The 25,288-nt window shown below is 40.9% G+C and overlaps 1 protein-coding gene across 5 annotated transcripts in view; it reads right to left on the bottom strand.

Annotated features, from left to right (window-relative positions):
• Window positions 1–24,682, bottom strand: part of nalcn (sodium leak channel, non-selective) — a 75,252-nt gene extending 50,570 nt beyond the window's left edge. Inside the window, exons 1-14 of one of the 5 annotated variants that reach the window (XM_079357116.1) lie at window positions 24,586–24,682; window positions 23,826–23,889; window positions 21,464–21,531; window positions 21,042–21,153; window positions 20,752–20,813; window positions 18,653–18,793; window positions 18,217–18,399; window positions 15,413–15,496; window positions 15,128–15,267; window positions 14,883–15,011; window positions 11,233–11,384; window positions 9,729–9,871; window positions 9,321–9,425; window positions 3,898–3,984 (exon numbers count right to left, since the gene is read on the bottom strand). In XM_079357116.1, the coding sequence (XP_079213242.1) occupies window positions 3,898–3,984; window positions 9,321–9,425; window positions 9,729–9,871; window positions 11,233–11,384; window positions 14,883–15,011; window positions 15,128–15,267; window positions 15,413–15,496; window positions 18,217–18,399; window positions 18,653–18,793; window positions 20,752–20,793 (1,206 nt within the window). In that variant the 5' untranslated portion in view covers window positions 20,794–20,813; window positions 21,042–21,153; window positions 21,464–21,531; window positions 23,826–23,889; window positions 24,586–24,682. Of the gene's footprint in view, window positions 1–3,897; window positions 3,985–9,320; window positions 9,426–9,728; window positions 9,872–11,232; window positions 11,385–14,882; window positions 15,012–15,127; window positions 15,268–15,412; window positions 15,497–18,216; window positions 18,400–18,652; window positions 18,797–20,751; window positions 20,814–21,041; window positions 21,154–21,463; window positions 22,181–23,825; window positions 23,890–24,585 lie in introns of those variants that run through there. The other 4 variants (XM_079357114.1, XM_079357118.1, XM_079357117.1 and 1 more) reach the window with 4 other exon arrangements.
• Window positions 24,683–25,288: the final 606 nt, after the last annotated feature.

The raw sequence follows: 25,288 nt of genomic DNA, 5'->3' as shown, positions 1-25,288 counted from the left end.
ACACACAGACACACTTCCAGACAGACAGGCAGGCAGATTGACAGGCTGACACACAGAGGCTTGACCGGACACCAACAGGTGGTTTAGAAGACACGCTGGACATGTGCGGGTGAAGTAGCAGCATACAAACAGATGAACACACACACACACACACACAGGCTGCCTGTAGATAGCGCCCACCTGCCAGCCCTGAAACATTTTAATCATTTGACGGCCAATTACTCTAAAGCCAGGCGGAGCAGAACAGAAACTCACACTTCACTTCCCTGGCACTCGCAGATGGGCCTGCAGGCTGCGGCTCCACTGCCTGCCTTTCTGTCTTCACTCTACCTGTCTGCTCAGCCAGCTCTGCTTCTTTCTGATATGGGTGAAAAATCAATGTAATAAGGTGTTTGGCAAGGCTTTAGAGGGAAAGAAAAGAGGATATCCATCATTAATCAAAAAGATGACACTGTAATTCAATGGGCCTTGACAGACTATTATAACAGGAAAAAGAAAATGGTAAAAAAAAAAAAATACCATCATACAACAGTGAAGTCTGATTAGACATCTGAGGGATTCTTTGAGTGCTGATATTGACATCATCACTGGGACTTTTCACTTTATGTATCCCTCCGCCTCAGCCAGGTGTTCTGTGCATGTTTAGTCGGCTTAATGGTTAAACGTTGTCACCCTCGCGAGTCGTCACCAGAATAAATTGTTAGCAAATTAGTCATATTTTATATATTGGCCCTCAATGCCACTAGCCAGGGATTTTTCTCTGGCACTCTGGTAACTGAATCCATCATGATCTGGTTTTTCTGTGTCATACAAACAGATCTCAGTGTCCCAGTGCTATTGTTTTAAAATGTTTGAATGTATTGTTTTATTCATATCAAATATACACTTACTTTAAAGTTGCAAAAAAAAAAACGTCTGGAGAAGTCAGATATTAGGGTACCATCTGTAGCACAAATGTTCTCTCAAATTTCACAGTTTTTTTGCTTTTGGTTTTTTTAAATAGATGAAAGGACATTTGCTTTCTCTTCGTGTTTCTTTTCATAAGCCATCAGAGCAAAAGCAATGATTTTTATGTTGCGGTAAATGAAATAACATTTAGCAAAAAAAAAACACTTTTACTAAGCTGGATGTTTTAAAGTTAAAGTGGATTTGGAAAGACACTAAATACAGTTTTTCCTGCTGAGAATCTGTAAACAGAAAACATTCAGTTAGGTTTTAGTCCTCTCTGATCTGCGATGAGGCCTTTGTGGTTTGGATCACACAGCAGGCTTAGTTTCTTGACACCATCAGCGAATTTAAAAAAGTGTCTTGATGGATGAACATGCCATAAAGTGCTGTCAGTGAGTGACTGCTGACTCAAAACAATGGATAATAACGTTTGAACCAAAGTACAACATGATGCATGTCAAAGTCACTCTGAGTCACATTCAACTTTTACACTGCTTGATTATTATTTGCCTCATGTTTGACACTTTGGAGCCTTCGGTGGGCTGGAATTTGAATAAAAACAAAAGCTGAAACAAAAACAAACGGCGCTTCTGGCTAAATCTCGTGCCAAATGCTTTCTCTGTTTAAGCTTCCAACGTGGCTGTGAAATGTATGTTACTTCATCTTTCACAAGGACTGCAGTTAGCGTAACAACATACACTTATCGATTCCAAGAATGTAAACAAAAACATCAGCATGAACTGCTTGTGATGCTATGTGGTGAGACTCATTGATACCAGATAATCCGAGAAGCAAGGCTGCAGATGTAAAGCTTCACAGTGAATGCTTTGATACAAAGAGCTGACCCCCCCCCCCCCCCCCCCCCATGACCTTGTACCAAAGGCCCTACAATGAAATACACTCCTCTTATATTGTAATCAAGATCAAATGCGAAGATGAGAATTTATTCCTCTGTTTCACTCGACTATTTCTCTTCCTCGCGTCCTGTTCATGTGTCAGACTTTGTTTGACAGCAGACATCTATCACATTTTCTGGACCATTGCCCCGGGCCGAAACGCTCCACATGATGGAGGTGTGAGTTGTTTTACACTCTGGCCCTCGAAAACACTCAGCAACTCTGTCGTCTAGCAGGAAGTCGTGATCACAGAGTCGACATCCTTGAGGCGCTGGTGCAGACCTGAAATAATGCTGTGGTTGAAAATCCCAAAAAAACATAGTGTGTGTATTGGAGAAGGTAAAGTTCGACAGAATAGGTTCAGTTGTTTGTTTTTAGGTTTATCTAGGTGGCACTTTCTCCTGCTGGACTATAACCAGCTAAACAACTGAATTCTGAGTCATTCAGATAGACAGTCATTTAGATGACTAATCCTCAATAGAAACATAGACCTTATTAAACAAATCCAATTAGCCACGACACCGCCAGTGGAGTCACAAACCCTCCTTTGAAGCCTCCTTTGAAAACGTTAATGTTGGATGAAGAAGCGATTGTATTTGCACGACAGGAAGGATACACGTTTTAACATCCTGATTCAAGGGTCCCTTTGGAAGCAATGTGCCAATCACATTGAAGCATGCCCAAAAGTATCCTCTGCTTTCTCGACAGTTTTTCTATAAAAAAAAAAAAGAAAATGACCTCATGTTGATTTTGAGAGGACCTACGAACAGGAGCTACAGCCCTGGCTAGAAGTGGCAGCTGCTTGACAGCTTACACACACGATTTGACCGCTAATTGCATTAAAATGACCGACTGTAAACAGTTAAACCAACTGGTTATTGTGCTGACTGACAAGGGTTTTGGCGTTTCATTGTTTGGTCAGCTAATCCTGCACATCCCTAGTTGGAACATAACAATGCGCTAAACTTTTTTTTTTTGGCAGAATTGTTGAGCCAAAAGCGTTGGAACCCCCATCAACACAGCAGTCCCAATGAAGTCCAAAGTGTTTTTGACTTCGGCACCATTGGTGGTCGAAGCTTTTCGCCCGATGCCTCACGCTAACAATCTGGTAACCCTTCATTTTACAGTCAAAGCTCTTTGCTGGTACAGGAAGACAATAATAGCTATTTTGTTTTGAGGCAATGACGCAGATGAAGCAGTCTTTGGGTGTTCGACGTAATGGAGCACAGGGCTCAGAGGGAAGTCAGCCGTGTTTATCCCTCTGGTTATCCCTCTTTCTAAATCTTGCCTCCAACTGATGATGAGGCTCTAGGGGACATGCTGCTTTAATGGAAGTGCTGCATATTTCACGTCCTCTGTTCCCTTTCCTCTCCTCCCGTTTTCTTTACCCTACTTTTTGTTTGTGTGTGTGTGCGTGTGCACCTCCTTCAAGCTCAGCACTGGAAAAGTATTCTCGACGTGACGTTTTGTTGACAGCCATCCTTCCCTCTCGTAGCTGTAGATTCTATTGGCAGTCTCTCACAGCAAGGGCTCAGCCTTTTTACTCCACACCGCTATCAACAGTGCGCCAGCTGTAAGCAACGCCTGCTGCTTTCGGCTTATCTTTAAAGCCCAACCGTTTGGATCACACTGACCACGAAAGCAACGGCGGCATCCACATCATGTAAATGTCATTTAAAACTCATCTATCACTGAAACGACATCATTAGTGAGGTTCTACACATCAAACACGACTTAAAATCCCATCATTTTGACATTTGACACAGCTATTGAAGACACAGAGAAATGTGGGAACGATGAGGTGATAGTCTGTGGCAGTTCTTAAACGGATGAGGGTACTGACTCGCTATTTATACAAAGCCTTAAAAACATCGAGAGACATTTAAACAAAAAATAGATAGTGTGTCACAAACAAATGCATGGATTCAGTTGAGCTAAAAATGTGTCAAGTTTCATCTAAAATTAAATGTTTTTCTTGGATACGATGAGAGAGAGAGGAGAAGCACTTCACAGCAGCAGCATCGGCAGCATATTAATTATGTGGTGTGTTTACCTGGAGGCAGGCAGGCGCTCGGCCATGTGGTTTGTTGACGTCCACAGCCACAAGCTGCCATCCCCCAGCAGCGTCTTCATGGAACATCTGTGACACAAGGACACTACGTGAGGGGCGGACCACACCAAAAAACAAAAAAGGCTTGCATACAATTCAGCACGGAACAAATTTCAGAACATACACGCGCCGTTGACCCTTTGGTTACATCTTCATTAAATATGTGGCCTCAAAAAAAAAAAAAAAAAAAAGGCTGAAGGCACAAGACTCACAGTTTTATACCCACACAACCACAGCATACGCACAAGTAAATACAGTTTGTAGGCCTCAGGACAGAAAAGCCAATAAATGACAATAAAAAAAAATCCAATTTAAAAAAACAGAATCACAACAAACAACAAAATCACAAGGCAGCTGTTTCACTCATCAATATACAAATTGAGTGATTAGCTTAATCTGTATTAGTACATTTTTCCAAAGAGCAAACATGAAGTGCTGGTTTCAGATGCTTCATTTTCTTCAAGATACATCCAAAAAGTCCTTGAAATGTGCTTCTACTGTGACAAGACTCATAATTAACAGCAATTAATACCTAACAAGACTCCACACAGGCCCAGTGATGTGCTGAATGCTAATATAGGTGGAGTGCCATGCACAAAATGACAATGTTAACATGTAAATGTTTAGCATAATAATATTGAACATCCGCTCCAGAGTTGAGCATGTCAGCATGCTTACACTTGAAACTGGAACAAAACACATAAAGCAGCTGAGGTTAATTAGAAGGACGTTAGATTTCCACATGAAACAATCATTTGATTTATTTTGTTATTGTATGTTGCTGAAACTGACCAGCGCCTGAGAACGTGGGTCGGCTGAGCGCGGGCTACGACTACAGCACATTCCCTGAACAATCCACTGTGGCAGGCAAGTAGAGAGAGTTGTATTATTTCTTTTCTACAATGAGAATCTAATTTCTAAGATCTGCAGCTTGCATCTTACAAAGACAAACTCTACAACGTTCCAGCAGTTGCTCTACGTATCCGAATGCATGGGTCATCCTAATTAGCCTGTTGTCCCAAAACGAAATATTGATCTTACAATGCGACAAATGACTGTCTTTAACCCTTGAATCAAATGCACAGGGTTCATGTTCTTCAATTTTAGAAAACACCGAGGCAGCCGTCCTTCAGTGTGACTTGACTCTATGTTCAACCTTAATTACAACTCCACTCATCAGAATTCGTCTAATCCTGCAAAACAGGATTGGATTCAACCCGACCTCAGGCTGTACAGCTCTGTCGAAAGATCAAAATCTGAAGACAGTATGGCAAAGTCAAGGAATGAAGAGTGTGGCAGGGGTTGTGTCTCTGGGGGCCACATTATAGCAGCCCATGTCTGAGGGGAACATGACTCAGGGAGCATATTGTTGCAGCCTCTGTGATTGACAGTTAAGTGTTACACCATAACTAATTAGTTTTCCCCCCTCTAAGATAAAGACTGGGGCACGACGATGTGATTACAATTATTTCGATAATGGGAAGGTTAATTGTTTTCAAGGTCATAGCGGCGTGCGCCGTGCGCATGCCAGTGGCACCAGACTGTCTTCCATCAGGACTGACGGAACAGTGGTGCCAATTACTTGACTTTCCGAGATGCATCAATTCAAAGACCGAGGAGGAAAAACAGCTATTAAAACAGATAGCTGCTTGTCAGGCCAACTCCATTATGGTTAAAAATGTCAGATATTTATCTTTTTAATAAAGCCAACAGAGGAAGAATACAAATTCAGATCCATCCATCCACCAACCCTCTTCGATTCAACTTGATGTGTTTGTATAGCTTCATGAACATTTCCAGTGAAACGTGACGTCATCGAGGCGAGCTCTGAAACTGCATTTCACTCGTGATGTGATAATAATAATAATAATAATAATAATAAATGTAATTTGTAAGCGCTTTTCATAAAGACACTGTACAGTTGGTTTAAAAAGACAGAAAGAGGATGAAACGATGAGGACAAACAGACAAAGTGACAATACACATAAGACAGAGACAGTGCACAATCATACATTAAAAGCTGGTTTAAAAAGGTGAGTTTTTAACAGTGATTTAAAAGGGGAAGGGTCAGTGCAGTTTATGATATGTGAAGGGACCATGATGTGTCATGTGTGTTTTTTTTCTGAACAATATTTTCTCTTTCTTTTGATTTGTCAAACATACTTCCTCTCACCCTCACGGTTAACCCGGTTGAAAGAAGCAATCACATTTATGTCTGCGAACATTTTTTGGGGCAAAATCAAGACCAGTGAAACGACTCCTTCCATACATGGTTGCACATTACTGAGACAGCTAAATACTTACACTTCAATAAATATCAGACCGATAGAAATCATTGGCATCAACCGGTGACGTCTAGACTGAATTATTGGTGAGGAATCTGCACACCTTTGTTCAATGAACCTCCAAAACAATCTGTCTTCATTATAGCCTTCCTTAAACTTGAATCACTTCTCAATTAGATTGGATGTCTTTTAGATCAAAATCGTCAATAGTCCTCATTATGCTTCTCTACTGTGTATCCCTCTATGGCCTGAACTCGTAACATTCACGCAGGAAGTGATCGGAGAAGCGTCGGGGGCACAAAGAGCATTCTGAGGTCAATCTTGGTTTTTACCATCCTTGTTGGGGATCATAAGCCAAATGTACATGCGTTTAAGTAGCTTTAAAATAATAATAAAAGCAGACTAATGTTAAGTGTACTTCATTCTACATTTTCAATACAGTACATAGGTGGCTTATACAGTAAATAACAAGCCTATGTAAGACTGAGCAAGGTAAGGCTAAGCAAGGCTCCCTGGATTACTCTCCAAGGCCTTAAACTCCAACTCTTTCAGGTGGACCTTGCGGGGGATATTCTGGGTCTGCCCAAGGGTCTTTGCACAGATATTCCCAGAATATCTCCAAAGAGATTTATCATGGGAACATCGTGAAAAGATGCCAAGATGAAAAAAAAAAAAAAATCTCACCAAAAAGAAACAAATCTTCTCCAAAGTGTTTCCAGAGGTCTGACCTGGCCCAACCTGTGACATTCACTTATTTTGGTAACTTGCATCTTTGATCAGATTTCGGTGAGTGCACCAGAGCTCGTGACATATGAGAATGGTTTGAACAAGCGCCAACTGGTGAATCAAGAACCTTCCCTCAAGCCTCAGCTTGCTCTTCACCAACACGGTTTGGTTACTGTTGGTCATGAAGTGTTCAGCTTGTTTCTGTCTTGTTTTATCTTTACCTATCTTTGAAATAGAACCATCTAATCCCAAAGAGCTCTCAGCTGAGTGACTCTCTCAGTCACAGAGCAATCTACCATTCACAGGAAGAGTGAAACCATGGCCTCAGGATGTGTCGTGTCTTATACTTTTTGTTACTTAGCCAGATGTATTGGCCTGATGAAGCCAGACGAAACATCCAATTATCAAAAGTTGGTGGTGCAGTCTTGAAACCACTTATGTTGACACTCTCTTCCACTTGATTGCACTATAAAAGTATTTTCATGTAAAATACAAACAGAGGCAGAGGAGACCCATAAAATAAAGTGTCCTCAAACCTACTTCACTTATTACATGGAGCACATAGAAACCGTTGTTACTTAGGTTATGAGAGGACTGGATATTCAGCAAATGCCTGCCAAGTCTTTTTCCTGAGCCAAAAAACTTTGATCGAATTTCTTTCTTGTGAAATGCTGTTTACTTGTGATAAATGCAACAATCATTTCATAAGTACTGTTCTTTGTTTTGTCTTTAAAGCCTGTTCTCACAAACAGCCAAACATCAAAGATACCCAGACCTGAAGTTGCCTTGAAATTACTGTTGTGAGATGAGTTGAAATTGCGAGAAATGTATGAAAATCTCTTCGATGTTTGTGACTGTGCCTGAATCAACGTGAAGGTTTTTCGGTGAAGCATGTGCATTAACACTTAAACCTACACTCCACTAACTGTACACTCTGTACTAAAGCTGACTATTGGACTTAAAGTCCCCAATTTAGAGAAGATGAAGCAAATATTCCGTCTTAGGTGGGATTTAAAGTAAACCTTAAAATAAAGGTTTCAACTAAAATGTCTATAACTTATTTCAAATGTGGGTGAAGCAGGTCCATCAAGAGGCGTTTCCAGCCAATTCATCCAGATCGAATGAAAACAGCTCGAACATTTACCATCATTCTTTGGCCAACACATACAGTATAGCCTCAAGGGTTTGAGGTGCATCTCAACACTTTATCTAATTCTTTGTATAGCTGCACTGTCATTAATTTACTGCTCTGTGTGCCTTTGAATTGCCTCCCGGGTACAAATCAAGTTTTTTTTTTAATTGAATCGAATTGAATTTAAAGCAAAAAATCCACAAGGAACAACAGCAGTGGAAAAGCTACAACCTCAAGCCCTCCCTTATCACGTTTATGAATCTTCTTCTGAATTATTATAGAGCAGATTTCAAGATAACGTTTTGCAGTTTGTTAAAAAACACACAGACATGTGATGGTGTATGGACCCTGAGGCAGCTGATTCTCCTGCATGTGAAGGTATTTATTGATGACCAGGCACTCTTGCAAAGCTAAAGAAAGCCATCCCTGTCAAAATGTGTTTGTGTTCATTCCTCTGATTTTCTGTATTCATGCAACATTAATATGGTATGCCTTGATGATATAACAGATTTTGAGCATGCTGGATCACAACCAGGGCAAAAGAAACCAGGTACTCTAGACCTTTAGAATGAGGTGAGCACATGAGCTCACCTCATTCTAAAACGTCCTCTTATGTGTCCTAAAGTCACACATTAATGGCTCTCAGTCCAAAGTGAGTTAAAGAGAATGTTTAGGCGTTATAGTCCTTTAAACCCTTTTGATATCATTATGTTGTTTGTCTGGACTTCTGTGACCGTAGGCACAGGTGTATTCTTAAAAACATTTTCTATGTTGCACGCCTCACAGTGTCACAGAAATGTTTCGACGAAGATCCTTCTCAAGATACCTCAGTGTGGTATGAAACACTGACGTCCAACTTGCCTTCGGAGAGATTATCTCATGTACTCAGAGGTACTTCTAAGGTTTTTGTAAGGGATCGGTCCCTGTTGGCAATATTTCGAAAAGAGGAACGGTTCAGTGTAACGTGTACAGGAACATCAACAGTAATTCAAAGGAATATGAAAGATTTGACTTAGAAAGCTCTGGTCGGCTGCGGTTAATCTGCGTTTGTTTTGTTTTGTTGGAATGTGTTTAGGTTGTTGTTGTTTGTTGTGAATTGTGTTCATTTGTTGGTCTTTGTGAGAAAAAAAAACTGTGATAAAAAAAAGAAGAAGAATGAGGTGAGGCATATGAAGCTGGCAGTATTTTGCCCCCTTTATTCTCCACGAGTGTGACGATTGTACCTGTGTAGTTGCAGTAGAGGTGGTGCTGCTCCTTGACCCCCACATCTGCTGAAATTGCACTCTGATTTCGGCGAATGTCTCGATGATGACGGCTATGAACACATTCTGCGGAAGAGAAATGATAACGAAAGAGTAAAACAGAGAAACAGAGAGCACTGGGACAATTAAAAAATAAATGACCAAGTGCACGTCTGCCTCTTGACATCCCCCAGTATCTGTGACATGACATTCATTTTCTCATTAGCTGGAGAAAAATTCTCCTAACAAGGGGAAATGGTTATGTCTGCAGGTGAAAGATTAGGTTATGTCAATTAACAAAAACCTTCTGTGTTCAACTATAGCCTGCAGCCACGCCAAGGGGAGCTGAAAGCATTTGGAAAGGTGCAGTAAAGAAAGACGGACTCTAACCTTGACAAGCCATGCCAAGAAGAAAATGAGGGTTATGAAGTAGAAGTAGGAGCGCCAGCGAGGGAAACTGTCAATGGCTCTGTACATGAGGAACACCCAGCCCTCCTGCGATGCAGCCTCGTACACAGTAAAGATGCTTGTACCTAAACAAAGACCGACACAGAAGTCATTAGAAACGTGAACTAACAAGACTGTTACTGAAAAAAGGCGTCAGCATTCGCCTCTTCATGTCTGTAGTCAAAGCATGTCCCCACAGTGCACAGGAGGGAAAGCGCAGCAACCCCACTATCCTCACATTTCCGTTCTTTGTACTGACAAGAATAAGAGCTCTAACTGTTCGGCAGCCTCATTAATCAGATGAAATCATTTTTAATACGTGTCTTTGTCACCATCGCTGACAAATTTGGTCAGATGTAGTTAATTAAGCAAAATACTGAGCGGTGGCCAAACTACAAAATGAGACTCTTGGCTGCTCTTTGAAAATTAACTGTCTGTACTTTAAACGCTCAGCCAACGATTATTTAATTAGGGAGGACACATCGCTCCGTATCGTCGTAGTGTTTAAAAAACACTGCGAGTGAGCCGCGTGACTTTACAGTCCGACAGATCAGTGAGAGTTTTTCGACATCAGTTTTCGACTGAGCGTTAAGTAGCAGCTGAGAGCAGATGTCACGAGGAGCGACAGACAGCTGGCAGATCACTCACATACAGTAACCATATTATATCATTGCTTTGAGCTTATTAAGCTATTTAAATCTGGGCTATGTAACTATATATTCAGACGAAGCTTATGCCCTCTGCATCGATGTGACTACAAAATAATGTATTTGAATCCTCACTAAATTCTGAATGAAGCCAACAGGGAACCTTTCATACAGAGAGGGATCCGCCAAATGAATCAGATCTTATTGCTTTGTAGATGTAGCGTTTGGCTGCCTGTTGCAGTGAATGTCCTCTAATGTCGTGTTGACTGTGAGGCTCACGCTCTCCTTCATGGATATCTGCAGATTAGGACCACTGCAGCGGGCACTGACATTGGATTTGAGCACCGTTCAGTAGATAAGCGTGCTGGATGCTGCTGAATAGTAAGCTTCACGCTGAAACTCTAATTTTCTCACAAAAGGTTATTTCGCAAACATTTGTCTAAGGAATGGGGTATATCTTGAGTTTGGGATGTTCGAGAATATGATGTCTTTGTTACGTACTGCAGAGGCCATCTTGGAACTGGATTTTTTTTTTTATCAGATGTTTTTTTTCACGCACATTTTCTTCATCATACTTTGAATATTTATTTGACATTATGTCCTGACTCCTGAGACCCCCCACGGCCCCCCACCCACCCACCTGCCAAAAGGGAAAACGGCATGCTTTGAGGCTACATGTGTGAATAATCATATGAGAAAGACTTCAGGGGCAGGGACTGTCCTGACACTTCCGGACAGTCCGGGTAATGGGATTGTGTTTAAAAGCAGTACATGTATCAGTGTTTCGCTTTTTTCTGTACCAAGTTCGTTGAAGCCACTGTATCCAAGCTCCTGTCGGCTGAGGCCCAGCTCTTCCAGATCCATGCATTTGAAGCCCAGAGGACACTGGTAGCCTTCCCCATCAGGGGAACAATGGGTGTCTGGGATGGCCAAGCTGTTCCACGACACATTACTGACCAAAACAAAGAAGAACACATGTCAAAGAATATCGACGCAGCTTGTTTTATCTGGAGGGGGTCGGGAGTGGGAGGGGGCCACTGAACAGCAAAATGTGTTCTTAACTCAAGTTTGTTCAGGGAAAAGTGCATTCAAACAAATCACCGGTAACTACAGATTATTTATAGGATTTCAGGGTTATACATTAAATTACATGAATTAAAAACAATAAGAAGTTCTGCCTGAGTGTGAAACACAAACAGATTATATATGCCCCCCCTCCCGTCCCCCCCACCTGTCTCTCTGTCTTTCAGCCACAGGTGTTTTTCCAGCAGCTCCTTGAGCCCACTAATGAAAATTAATGCCTATAAATTGGCTGCCCAGACATTCATCCAAATTGTTTATTAAGGGTTACGGGATCAGGAGGGATAATTTATTGCACCATCACAAAGGGCAAGCAGAGGCAGAGTGATGAATCCCGATAAAGCCAATTATGCTGGCTTTTATAGTACCACTGTGGCTCACCATAGAAACCACGTCTGGTGACGACAAAGGGGTGATAGATGAAGCCCCGAATGAGCTACCAAATGTCCTGTAATAACAAGACATTAATAACCCTGCTACGTCACATGAAAAACAAAATACATTAGTGATAATACGTATTTAATGATTTTCTTTTGTCTTTCTGATCTGATCAGAATAAACTGAAACATAATGTAAAATTTCACTTCCTTGTTGACAACCACCTCTTGCTGACTTCCTCCAATTTGAAAATATAATAATTAAAATGTAATATGTTGCTTTTATCATCAACATTTGCAATATGTTTCCAAGGTCTATTAATCAGACTTTTAATTTGAAAATCCCACTTAAACACAGACAGGCACAGTGCTGCTAAAAGAATCTACAGAAAAACAAATGCCGACCTCCAATCTTGTTTGTGCTGCACAAATATTCATAACATGGAAATATTATTCATGCCACAGACTTAAATAACGATGAGGTCAACAGAAGAAATCCTGTCATCCAGAGGAGGAGACCCTGATTACTTCAAAAAATCCAAAACCATTTTCATCTAATATCCATATCACAAAATGTCACCCCTGCAATGTTTCCCTAATTCGCATCCAATCCCTTGTGTGTGTGACAAGCTACAGAGCTTTGACTTTGTGCCAAGGGCATATGGCCGATAAAGATTAGACGCATCAGTCCTTGTGTGACATATTTCTAAAATAACCCATTAGAAGCAAATATATGAGGGATTTGGGGAAAAGGAAGCACAGCAGCAAACAAATGAGACGAACAGCTGCCATGTGGATGATGTTACTGTGTGAACATCCTGCACTACAGAATGATGGTCAATGAGGGCCCTGTCTCTAGGGTGCTTATGAACTATAATGAGTAAGGAGAGATGAGCAGGAGTAAGCTTAATATAAAGGCTGGACATGTCGGAAAGTTTAATTATTAGAATTAATGTCAGCTCTGCCTGGGGCTTTAACCAATAGAGCTTTATCTTTAGACTCAACAAGGGAACGACTCTGGATATCATCTTATCATCATGCTTTACTAAATGATTTGATTCAAAACCCGAACAAATGGGTTTAAATTTCTACTCATCCAGACAATGATGTGGGAAGACTCTCCCACCTTTAGATCACACACAGTCAGCCGCCAAGGGATTTCCAAGTAATCATAAATTTAAGATATTGTGCTCTCTTCTTGTTTTTTTACACACCAGGCAGGTCCATCAATAAGTTCAGACGTACATGCAGCTGAATTGTTTTATGTTTTTCCGTAAAATCTATAAAGCAAAGCGTCTAAAAGACAGGGTTGATAATGTTCAAAAACGAGCATGATTCTGAAAGTTGCATTCCCTCAGTGCTCTGTCTGCAGCCACCTCCCTCCCCTCTGTGCTCCCTCAAAAGACACGCCCCCTCACGTACATGCAGAAGCTCCATTGGTCCAGAAGCAGACCTTAGCTCATGCTTTGAGTGTGGGCTCGTGCATGCATGGGCTAGAGAACGTGCAGGGAGACAGGGAGACGTGATTGGTTCCTCAGATTGACATCCCTTGGCAGACATTGGATGAAGGTTTTGCAGGCTTAGAACTGCTACCAGATTTTATTTGTTCCTTTTTCAGGGCCCATGCTATTCATATTTATCAAGCACTAAAGAAAACCTTAAAAAGTGTATCTGGAGAAAATGACCAACCCTGCCTTTAACGAGCCATGAGCTCCTTCCAATGACATTAAACTCTACGATCTTAGCTCAGACTTCTATTTTTATGAAAATGAATAAACCCGGCCTCGGATAAGCGGTGGAAAATGGATGGATGGATGGAATAAATCTTGACTTTAAACTCCTTCAATGGCAGATATAAAAAAGGTTTCTGCACCACACAAAAATGTGTTTGGGGTTTGGGGTTTGACGGTCAAACCAAAAATATCACAAGTGATGAGATGTTGTCAGGATCTGTTTGGCTCAGCTCTGCAGTGAACGGTTACAGACTGATGAGGCTAACACACTGCTCCTTTCCTAAGCAGTAATAATTAAGGCAGTACATCACAATGTGGAGCGTAAACAGAGTGTTTTTTTTCTAAGTGGATTATGTCGACAGGTAAGTCAGGAGAAAAAAAAACTTGACTTGTGGCCAAATTACTGTGTCTTGTATTTTAAGGGAAATGTGAAGTTTAAAATTCCCCTCACTGAAGCCACCTTTTAGCCTTACAGGTACATTAGCAGGGGAAGGAAACTTTTCAGGTGGCAGAACACAGTTACTACCTTGTTGACAGCTGGTGGACAAACAATGCAGTAAAATGTGTCAAACTCCAGATTTATGTACTGTAAGCTTTTTATTTCCATCTGCTTTTTTCACTAATCAATACACGAGTAGATTGTGTCTTTTTAAGTGGTTATTTTAAAGAAGGACATGTTCCTAAGCTCTATCTCCGTTACACAATCAATAAAGTGCTTTTTTTTTTTGTCTGGAATCTGAAGTACAGATGCCATAAGATTCACACTGTTACTGATTTTCTTCATGGTCTGGTTTTATTCATATTATCTGCTTGACGATAACCTTAAAAAAAACAACTCAATGACTTCATGCTAATAAAAACTAGCTGCAGCACGTTTTCAGTAAAGATACTGTTTGCGATGAGCTTTAATAATGCACAGGTTTAATGTGTGGCCGAGTTCACGTCAGGCCATGAACATCTGTAGCTTATGTGAGTACCTTTGGTGTTCTGCACTTACATGTAAGTGTTAGCTTCATCCTCTGTATTCAAAAGAGATGGGAAATGTATGTGTCTTTTAGCATCCTCAAAGTGTTTCTTACAGCAACTATTGCACTAGAAATCATGATATGGACTGCTGTTAAAGCTGGCAAAACCTCTTCAAATGTACTGAAAGTGTTCTTAAAAGAGCTAGAAGATGGCAGTTTATTAACACTGCTTAGCTGAAGCAGAGTATTAATAGACATATTAATCTCCGAGCACCTCTTAAACTTTGCTTCTTACCCTTTCTGGGTATCGTTAGTAACACAGTGATGATTAAATGTTCCAAACATCTGAACACCCAGAATTCCATAGAGCAGGAGAAAAAAGAGCAGGAAGATGGAGACACTCCAGATCTGTTCCCCTGAACGCCTGTGAAGCAGAAGAGCGGAGAAAGGCACAGCTAAGTCTCCTGAATTATTGCATGTGCGACTAATGATTAATTGGTGGGGCTGAAGTGAAGAGATGAGCTCATGATAGTTTTGTACTTCAGGATGTTGGTGATGCGTGAGCGGGGAAGCTCGAAGCGGAAGTAGATCCTGAAGGCCCGGATCATAATGAGCGCTCGAGGGATTCTCAACATCCCCCATGGAGACATCTGATCCACAAGCCCAGCTATTTCAAACACCTAAAACAAAGAGTAATGGATTGTCAAGGCACTTAATTATAGTAGATTGTTTTTTTGTTGTACTTGTATTTGGAGCAGTAAAACAACTTGCTGAGATAGAATTGGCAGTATGATTGCAGAAGATACTCTAAATATAGGAATATACCTGCAACACCAGGGACACCCAGATGAAAAACACCATGAAACCGTCAAACATGCACCAGCGATCCTTGACATAGGAGTTATCCCCCTGTGAGAAGAGAGTGTAAGAAACCGGAGTTAGAAAAGGAAAAATACAATGACCTCTGCCTGAAAATACTCCAGTGTGCTGACGTGTAATTCTGCAAGCTCAACTACTGTACAGTATACCAAATGTTCGAGTATGTTCTGATCTCAGCTTAAATTTGACACTGGTGCACAATCAAGTGAAAACAGTGGTCGAAGACATAATCTTTCATTCTCGGCCAATTCTGCACCTTTCCACAAAGTTTGAAGAAAAATGAGGCAAACAGCTTTTTTAAAGCCGTTTTCACATATGCACTGAAAATATATATACACATCCTGAAAATAACTGCTCAAGAGAACTATCCCTGTTAGACAGGTGGGGTGGTGGTGGAGGTTTCCTGAAGTAAGACGTGACGTAAAGAGTCCGCTACATGCATAAAGGGACAGTGCAATAAAATCGATGGTACAGGGAAGTTACCATCGATTACCATAAGTTTATGTTACATGTATACAGATGTTTGTGTTGTGCCGTGTTCTCTATGTTGAGCTATATGTGACATTCTCCTGTCTCCAAAGCACATTTCTCCTAAAGGAGACAAGAAAGCATGTACGTAACTTACTAAATACACCACACTATAATGAGAATGTTTGTCTTTATATCAATGCTAGGCATTGTTTGGCAGAATGTTGTCAACAAAAGAGCCAAGAAGAAGAGAACAGAAAACTGTCTGTTCAATTAGGCGCACAGAGATCGTAGCGGTCACGTGCAGACAAGTCTATGCACAGTGCAGCAGTCACAGTATATTCCCCCCCCCCATTGGCTTGAGCTGAATTCTCTGGATAATATTCTGCTGTGTTTTCACATCCACTCACTCAGACCTGCTGCAGATAAATGACAAGGAGTCTGGCGGGAGAAACTCTGGGTAAAATCAAAACACGATGTCGTTGACAGAGGTTATAATTGGAGTGACGGTCTTATTCTTTTTAAGGGCAGCTGGTGTATTCTAACAACAACAAAATGTCATATTGTCATACAAGGATTTAATACCGCACGTTTTTCTTGTTGTCCAAAGTTGCCCACATCAAGTGATAACCGACGTGGCACACAACACTTCTACTGTGACAGAAAGCAAAGTGCAATGACAATGTTCAAGGAACACAACAAACCGATATTTGGTCATTTCAAAAGACAGACCACAAAATTCCAAGAGCCATGTTTTGAACACGATAAGACAAAAAATGATTAAGGCCTTGAAGTGCGAACAAACTGAAATGTCAGGGGGCCGGCAACAATGGGCATACTTAATTACCACTTACAGAGACAGAGAGAGTCTGTTAAAAGCTCTTCGGGGGTCAGTCTTCCACAGGAAGAAAGGCTGTAAATGGAGGGGTGTGTGTGTTCTGAAACACTCCATAAAGATAACAGCATGTTTGTCACACACTGACAGGAGCAAAAGATGCAATTATTTTAACACACTGTGTGGTTTGTTTTGTTTCATGCAGGCACTTTCTTTGTTGTTGTTGTTGTTGTTGTGGAAATGTCACTCAGTGAGGACAGACATGTTGGATATGACAACTGTCATTCACTTTATCATGCAAATAAGACAATCATTTGGAAAGTTAAACTTCTAATGTGTGATGCACCATTTGAGTAAAAGGAAGTCGTATCTGCAAACACACTGGGAAAATGGGTTTTCTGCTTTAAAGAAGTGAAAGTGACGTTTCTGAGGTTGTATGCTGTTTTACTGGTGATTCTTGTTTCTGCGTCCTCCAGTGCCTCCCTGCTTGTTATCTGTGATTTGCCAATTAAGCTGTCCACTCCTTTTATGGCTGTAATTACGGTCTTTTCATCCACCAGCTGTCTGCTCCTGGAAGCTTCTATAGAACATTACATTATCGGTCTACCTTGATTATGAATTGTGTTGATTCATCCAAATGTGCGGCTCGTCGTAACAACAAGCGAGCTTGAATTTAAGCAGTGATTGAAATCAATCGCAGAAAAAAAAAGGGGGGGCCACACCCTTGAAAACTTTTGATGAGATGATGGAAAAAACGTGTTTCTCTTTGTAGATGTTCTGACTCGAATGAAAAATCCACACTTTGGTGTTTCGTGTAAAAGCGCTGGCAAATTTAAAAGCAGTCATTTTCTTCTAAAGTGGCGCTCGGGTTGGAAGCTCACATGCGGTTATTAAGTCATAATTCTGTTTTCAAGTTAGGAAATGGTAAAAAGTATGTTGGGTTTTTTTTGAGTCTCACAAGTTGTTTTCACTTTGTATTTTCAGACTGAAGAGACATCAATAGTTAACACGAGCATTGAGTCACTTGCTCACAAAATACAATGACACAATTTGATCAACTGGTCAACTTTAAGCCAACAAATTAGCTACAAATGTATTGAATGACTCTGTCCGTTAAAACGACAGACAGTGAGAAAGTCAAACATACCTCAGGAGTGATGTCAGAGGATAATATGGTCAACGACAATGTCCCAAAACCCTTAAAGCCAACATCAACTTACACCAAAGGGAAAAGTCAAGTTTTCCCATCTTACCAAACACCTCAGTCGCTCATCTTCACAGTTTCAAGTCAGTGAAACTGCAACTTCAGTATTTTAGCTTTGTATTGTAAAATATTCCAGTTTAGTGAAAGGAAAATGTGTGTTATATATATATATATAAGTGTGTTACAATTTTCTGATCTTTGTTTCAATGCTTCTTGTCACTACGCGTCTCTGTCTGTAGCTACCTTGATGATTCCCCTGATGTGCATCTTGGCGATCATCTCGGCAGTGTAGAGGAACATGAGCAGTGTGTCCAGCGTGAATGTCACATACTGCAATGGAGGGTAATGCTCAAATGTCTTGGGGGTGTTCATACACACAGAGATGACGCTGATGATGGCACAGGCCCTTAGCAGAGAATGGACCCACTGCAGAGAAAGGACAAAACAAAACACAAATATTAACCGTGCTTGTTGTATATTTGGCTGCACAGTCCACTATATTTTAAAATCCATGCCATATTTCTAGAATAACATTTCAAGGACAATACATCAACAAAGTATTAAATCTTCCCTCTTAGATCGTATTTGGATTAAACATCTGGATTAAATGGAACAGATATAACAGAGCATGATTTCATTGTGTTAAGCCAGCACTGACTCATATTGTCATCCCACTCACTGGTTTGTTGATCCAGAAGATGTCGGCGCTGTCTGCGAGGGTTTCATCCGGCCCAAAGTCCGTCATGGGCTGGGCCTCGACCCGCGAGCTTTGTTTCCTCTTCAGCATGCTGGGGCTGGCCGTGCTATACAGAGAGTGGATCTGACAGAGAGAGGGAGGCGGACCACACAGTGACCAAAGCTAAATGAGCAACAGGAGAACACTCTGGCTGCTTCCAAGTCTGGGCAGGGGCAGTACCACTTTCCAAAACTCCAATTATGTGGATAAAATCAGAGCATTAAATATTGACTTAATATACAGTAGCTGTATGTCAACAGTATGTCTGAAGATTTGAAAATTGAATAACTGTATAACACTTAAATCAACCACTAATTCAATATAGAACTACAGTATCAGATGAGCTGTGACTCAATCGTGGGTTCTGCATGTCAAACATTTTCCTTACTTTGGTGCATATTCAGAGAAATGAGCCACCCTGACTTGAGCGGCCAGAGATGTGTGCTTTTGAATATAACGTGTTGCCGCGTTGAATGGCCACTGTGATACACAACGTAGCACACATGGAACACAAGACGAGTGTATCAAGATCCAGCTGTTCGGAACTGCTCCCATTACTTACCCTTTGAAAAGATCACAAATGATCTTCTTTCGACTGAACACCAAGGAACCAGCAGATTAAGCCGTACAACCTCATGTAGAGTGTGAGGAGGTGTGAGTTAGTGTTCGCTTCCGGCTAAATATCACCGTGTCGGGAATGAAATCAATGTGGGGGTCAATATAGCATCAACAAAATAATGGGTCACCTTTACCCAGTAATTACCAACAACATAAATCCCAATATTAGCTTACAATACAATACAAACTGCTCTGGAGCGCTCGCTGTGGGCAGCCCCCTCACTCTGAGACCTCTCCATTAATGCATGTCACTAGAACCCTGTTTGTGCATGAGTGTGTATCTCGGCCTATGTGTGTTAGACAGAGTGTAAAAACTGAATTTCCCCTCGTGGGATTAATAAAGTGTAAATTATTATTATTACAATACCTTTGGGCAGAAAAGCCCTGGGTCAAATAAACCAAATGCATAAAATGAAGTGTTGAGTACATGGTTCGAGATTGACGGCAGCCAAGCGTTAGGCAGATATTCAGTGTGGGGAGGAAATCTCAGAGCTCTCTTCGCCATATTGTGAGAACATTTTTGTCCCAAAAATAATCATGTCATTTCCCCCAAATGATCGTGTTTCATGCCGTTTCTGTGAAGCAGCGGCTTCTCTCTCCGTCTCCTTTTTCGTCCGGATGCAAGAGCTTTACAGGCGCAGGCTAACACACACATACATACACTAGCAAGTACAGTATCTGGCGTTAAGGAGTCAGTCAACCTTACAAATGATTTATTTTGACTGTTGAGAAATGTTCTTTGCTGGTGGATTAATTCATCTACACGCCACCTTGATATGTGAGTCAAGTGTTGATTTCGGACCCCGGTTGTGTACAGGGATGCTAGGCAACAAAGGGAGGGCTGAACGTTTGGTTTTCCAACACTTCCTTCTGCAATGGACAATAACTAAAATGGTAGGCAGTAGCTAGGCTAAGCCTACCGTAACATACGTACTTATTATACAGTACTTAGGCTAACCAGCTAAAGCTCTGTCTTCTGTCTACAAATGACGACGCTGTTAGCATGACATTTAGCTGAGTGAGCAAAACCTTTTTTGGCTCGTTTATGATGTCTATCTTGTAAACAAAAATATGGCATTCATGAGAGCTCTTTATCAATACTAATACCGATTATCTTTTAATTTTTAAGTCTATTTATACATTTTATGGTTAAATACCATGTACAAATTATTAAACTCATTCAACGCCAAACACTGGTAGAGGCTTAAGTTAGCCCAGTTTTAGGTTGAGGCTATATTGACCCACACTTTTTGGGCGTTATGCATGTCCTTGGTAACATTGTATTTGTATTTGTGTGAGTGTGTGTGTGTGTGTGTGTGTGTGTGTGTGTGTGTATGCAGAAAATGACAATTGTACAGGCTGTTTCAACATAAGAAGTAAAACAAGAAGAAATGACACTCTGAATGGAGACAAAGCGCACATACCAAAGGGAAAAGTAAAGCTGAAATTGCTCCAGCACTGCACATAACATGCGATCAGGCATACCCTGTAAATAACACACAACAGTTAGTCAACATCATGGCTTATATGGCATACAGTACCCACATCTACAGTACGCTCATAGAGACAGGAATGCCCACCACGTCTGACATCAAGGCATACAATATATGCAACACACTCTGTGAGTGAGTGAGTGAGTGAGTGAGTGGCGACTGAGGTGTTGTGGAAGAAAAAGATGGGGGGTGGAGGTGGACCGGGGGGAGTGGGGACTCACTGTGAGGCTCCTCATTGGTGCGTTCATCCCCAGGACACAGAGGGGTGGAGAAACCAACCAGAGTGAGAGACTAGAGATGCAAAAAGGAGAATGTCCTGAAGGCCTGGAGGTCCTGCGGCGGCAGCAGTCAGTGAATGGTAGCAGTCATAAAAGCAGTAGAGAGGGTGAGATAAGATGTTCACAAGAGCAGCTTCAGCACTAAACATCTGCAAACATCTAATTACATCCACTACACGTACAGGAAACATTCTCTCTGTGTTACTTCTAGTAGTACGTAGCATCATCAATGTCTATGTTGCTCAGCACAGTTAAAAACATATTTTTCATAAAACTACTCCATCCAGTATAAACTGCCATTTCCAAATCAATAGGAAGTATTGCCTCATCAAAAGTTTGAATTATCCAGAGTGAAAGAAACTTGCTTTCTGGAAGGAGAGGATCCTGTCAGACGTATCAACGCTCATTGCACCAGATGTTTGATTCCAGTCATCTTAATCGTGTTAGAGTAGAGGCAGAAATAATAGAGATATAGCATGATACAGTAGGAAAGTTTGTCACTGCAATCAACAAGTCCTTCAAGACGCTAAAGGAGATATAAGACTACACAACAACAAAGAAACATTTTAGTTTGTCGAAAATTGAACTGGAAAGATTTGACTGTACAAAACGTACATTTTGAAGATGTCCCAGTTCATTTTTCTGAACCATGGACATAAAAACAGTATATGTATGTCTATTGCGTGTGATAGTACGAATTTCTGTGAATACGTTCAGTTTGGTTACACTTTGTAGAAATGACTTTGCTGTTAGCAGACTACGATCTATTCTGAGAAGCAATGGCCATATTTGAAGAGAAACATGTCATATGAGGTGCTCCAAAAGCATAATGTATGGCCTCAGTTGACAGTAGAATGAGGTTTGACATTTAAAGAGTAAAGGTGATGTGATTCTCCAGACCATGTATAGAAATATCTAAAGTGGGAAGAAATTTATGACACCTGTTGTGCTGTATATAATGGCTCCACACTGATCATTAAATTGTCTATCTTTCAGCCTGCACAGAGTCTCAGTGTCTTATGTTAGATCAGAACTACGGCCGTAATATGCTGCGTTAGTATTATCCAGTCTGTTGATATATTCAGCTTTGGGGACATTTATATTATTCAACCCATTAGCGTGTGACTGTATCTTAACCTACATTTTTTTGGTTTAATGTGAATTAAAGATCTAAGTATTTGAAAATTAGCAATAAGTAGTTGATATGTCATGTCAAAAAAGTTCATAAGTTCAAAGAAAAAAAAACAACAAACAAACATCCAAGCACGAGAACAAAACAACTCAGTCAGTACGGATGGGAGCGAAGATTGTACAACGTAATATCATCACCCCATGTTTCCCTTTATTCTCTTACCAAGAAAAGAAACTGTCCATCCTATGAACCCCATGTAGTTAGAAGCAATTTCCCCGTGTAATTGCTACACTTAACATATGCAGATAGAGACTTGAGGAAGAGTGAAAACAAAATTGCAGGGTCTAAGTGCTATTATGTGGGAGGTATAGGTGGCAGAGACTGCAATTACTTTCCCATTTGCAGAGAGTACATGTTTCGTACAGGCTGGATAGATACGATTGCTGGGCAGATTAATTGTAGCTGTGAGTATTTGTTGGACTGGGCAAACTTTCTTTTTTTTTTTTTACTTTTAATCGACAGGAGAACACGCTAACTGTATCATGTTAATTACAACAAACAAAAAAAAAAGTTTGTTAGACGTGGGCAGCACATTCCAAAAGTTTCTGAATACGCTACCACAGAGAGCCGTTATGGAGTTTAGGCATGTACTTATAAAGCTTCTGTTTGTTCTTATTTCTTGGAAGGACAAAGACAAACATATTTCAAAGGTAATGGTGGACTCACACAGCGTCTAAAGTGAAGTAGTCACATTGACATTTCCCACCAGTCACGATAAAAGAAAGTGGTTTAGGTTTACAGTATACAAACTTCACTCTCAATGATCTTTTGTTAACCAGCATCAGGCTGAAAAACGTCTTGCTCAATATAATCTCAATATAAAAAGCACTTGCTGAAGAATGTGCATGTTTTGCTGTGACATCTTTCACGTCAAACTTGGTACAAAAATACTCAGCTCTGGCTCATTGGTAGAGCTGGTCATCTCAAGTGGTGTCGGTTGGATCCCCAACTCCAGTTGAAGTGTCCAGGGGGATGTGATTTAACCCCAAGTTGCTCCTGCTGTCAGCAGCATATTAATGTGTATGGGATTAGCTATGGACACTTAAGGCCCTGTGGCACATCTGTTCGGTCTCTATAGTCTGTTGACAACAGCAGCTGTATGACAGACACTTCTGAGTTTCTTTTTACTCAGTTTTATTTTTAGGTCTGTTTTTTTTTTTTTCTGATCAGTCATCGAGCAAAGAGGATGCAGGTACAAGTTTAAAGTTGAACATTTTTCAAGCCGAAGCAGACATGGTAGGTGCAGAAAGAGGGCAGAGCGCCCGTAAGTAAGTCGCTGGGTGCTGTTTCTCTGGATGGCCCACCTTCAGCTGCAAACACTCTCTCCTTATTGAAAACCGTGGAAAAAAGATGTGCAGAAACAAAGTGCAATTATTTTGGTGCAAATTTGATATATTTGTTTAAATTCTCTCTACATTTTGTAACAAACTCCAACACTTTGACAAGGAAACAAACTGGTATCTGTAGTTGTTGCATGCCGGTAATGAGTCATTTATGATTGCATCCAGATCAAATCAAATAATTGTGCACTTTACCAGGCTGTCTATGTACTGGCCATGCTGCAGGACTCCAGAGTTGTCTCCCCAGCTCTAAGGGTATCTGTGAAAACACTCAGTACAACTGACGCATCTTCGACCTGTTTAACAAATCATGTTTGTATAATCCTCTGTTATGTTTTTTTTATAATGGGGGCAGTTTCTGTAATGTCATAAAATGTCACAGACTTCTCATTAAGAATAATGCCACATCTACTGTTGGCAGAGTCCTGAAGAGGCCTCCTATACATTTCAATAGGTTCCTATGAATTGAAATCATATCATAGAAAGTGTGTTGCTCATCCCCCTCTTCAACACAGCACAATCTGTTTGGGCATATCTAAAGCTGTCATACAAATAGATATCAATCAGGAAATGCATATCCATACCGAGATTGAAAAGTGAATGAATGACATCCACTGAGCCAAGGTTACTATGGAAACCGTTAGGTGCTAAGAGGGCTACATAGGTCAAAAACAAGCTAAACAGATGATGTTTTAAAATGTTTGGGCTACAGTGGGTATTGAATCGAACTAGTATACAATGTGACAACCCGGACGCGTAATTGACAATCAAATACACGACAATAATTGACCAAGGCCTACACTGGAGGAGGAGAATCTCTCCACTTCCTGGAGGAAACCATCAAGCTAGCGAGCAGCAGCACCGAGCGTCACTTGCATCCTTTACGCACAGCAGCTGGATGTTCCGTTAGCTCACATACACACAGCAGATTAAGAAAACAGACTGAGTCACTTACGAGAGGAGGATTTCTATTTTTCTGCCGCGTCTCGTCTTGTCCAACACATCGGCTGCTTTTTTTTTTTTTCCGGGTTTGCAGCTTGCTTGGATCGTGCGGGAGAGAGTGGGGCGGGCGCGCGCGCAGGTTGCAATCACATCAACACCAACCAGCAGCAGCGCTTTGCAGCGGAGGCGCGCAGCCGTCCCCATGACAACAGCCGAGGGGCCACAAATTGCTGCATCACGACAGTTTCCCATACACCTACATTTGCTTCATTTCATTTGTAAACACTAACTTTCTTTGGCTGTATATGACACCCATGTAAATCATTGCAGAGTTCCACTTTGTTACAGATAAATACATGCAGAGTGTTCAGTTATAAATAGGAATCAGAACTAGATTTAGGTTTATTGCCAATGGTGTTTTAGTGCAAAAACGATTAGCACAAAAGTAACCTACAATTTAACATGTTTAAAACCAAAAAAAAGCAATCATATAGGGGACATAAATCTCAAAAGATTGAAAATATAAAAACCCATATCTGCAAAACATGTCAAATATGTGCAATGAAAGAGCTTTACAAGTAGGCAAGAATGTAACCTACTATAGCAAAAATCTTACAGTAGGCCTTTCGGCTATAAAAACATGGAAACCGTGTGCCATGTAAACAGATGAATACTCAGTAAGATGTGATGTATACAGTGAGAGGGTGGAGGGCAGA

Source organism: Symphodus melops (genome assembly GCF_947650265.1).
Source record: "Symphodus melops genome assembly, chromosome: 12".
NCBI lineage: Eukaryota > Metazoa > Chordata > Actinopteri > Labriformes > Labridae > Symphodus > Symphodus melops.
Note: the sequence above shows the minus strand (reverse complement) of the source record. Positions and strands in the feature narration are given on the sequence as shown.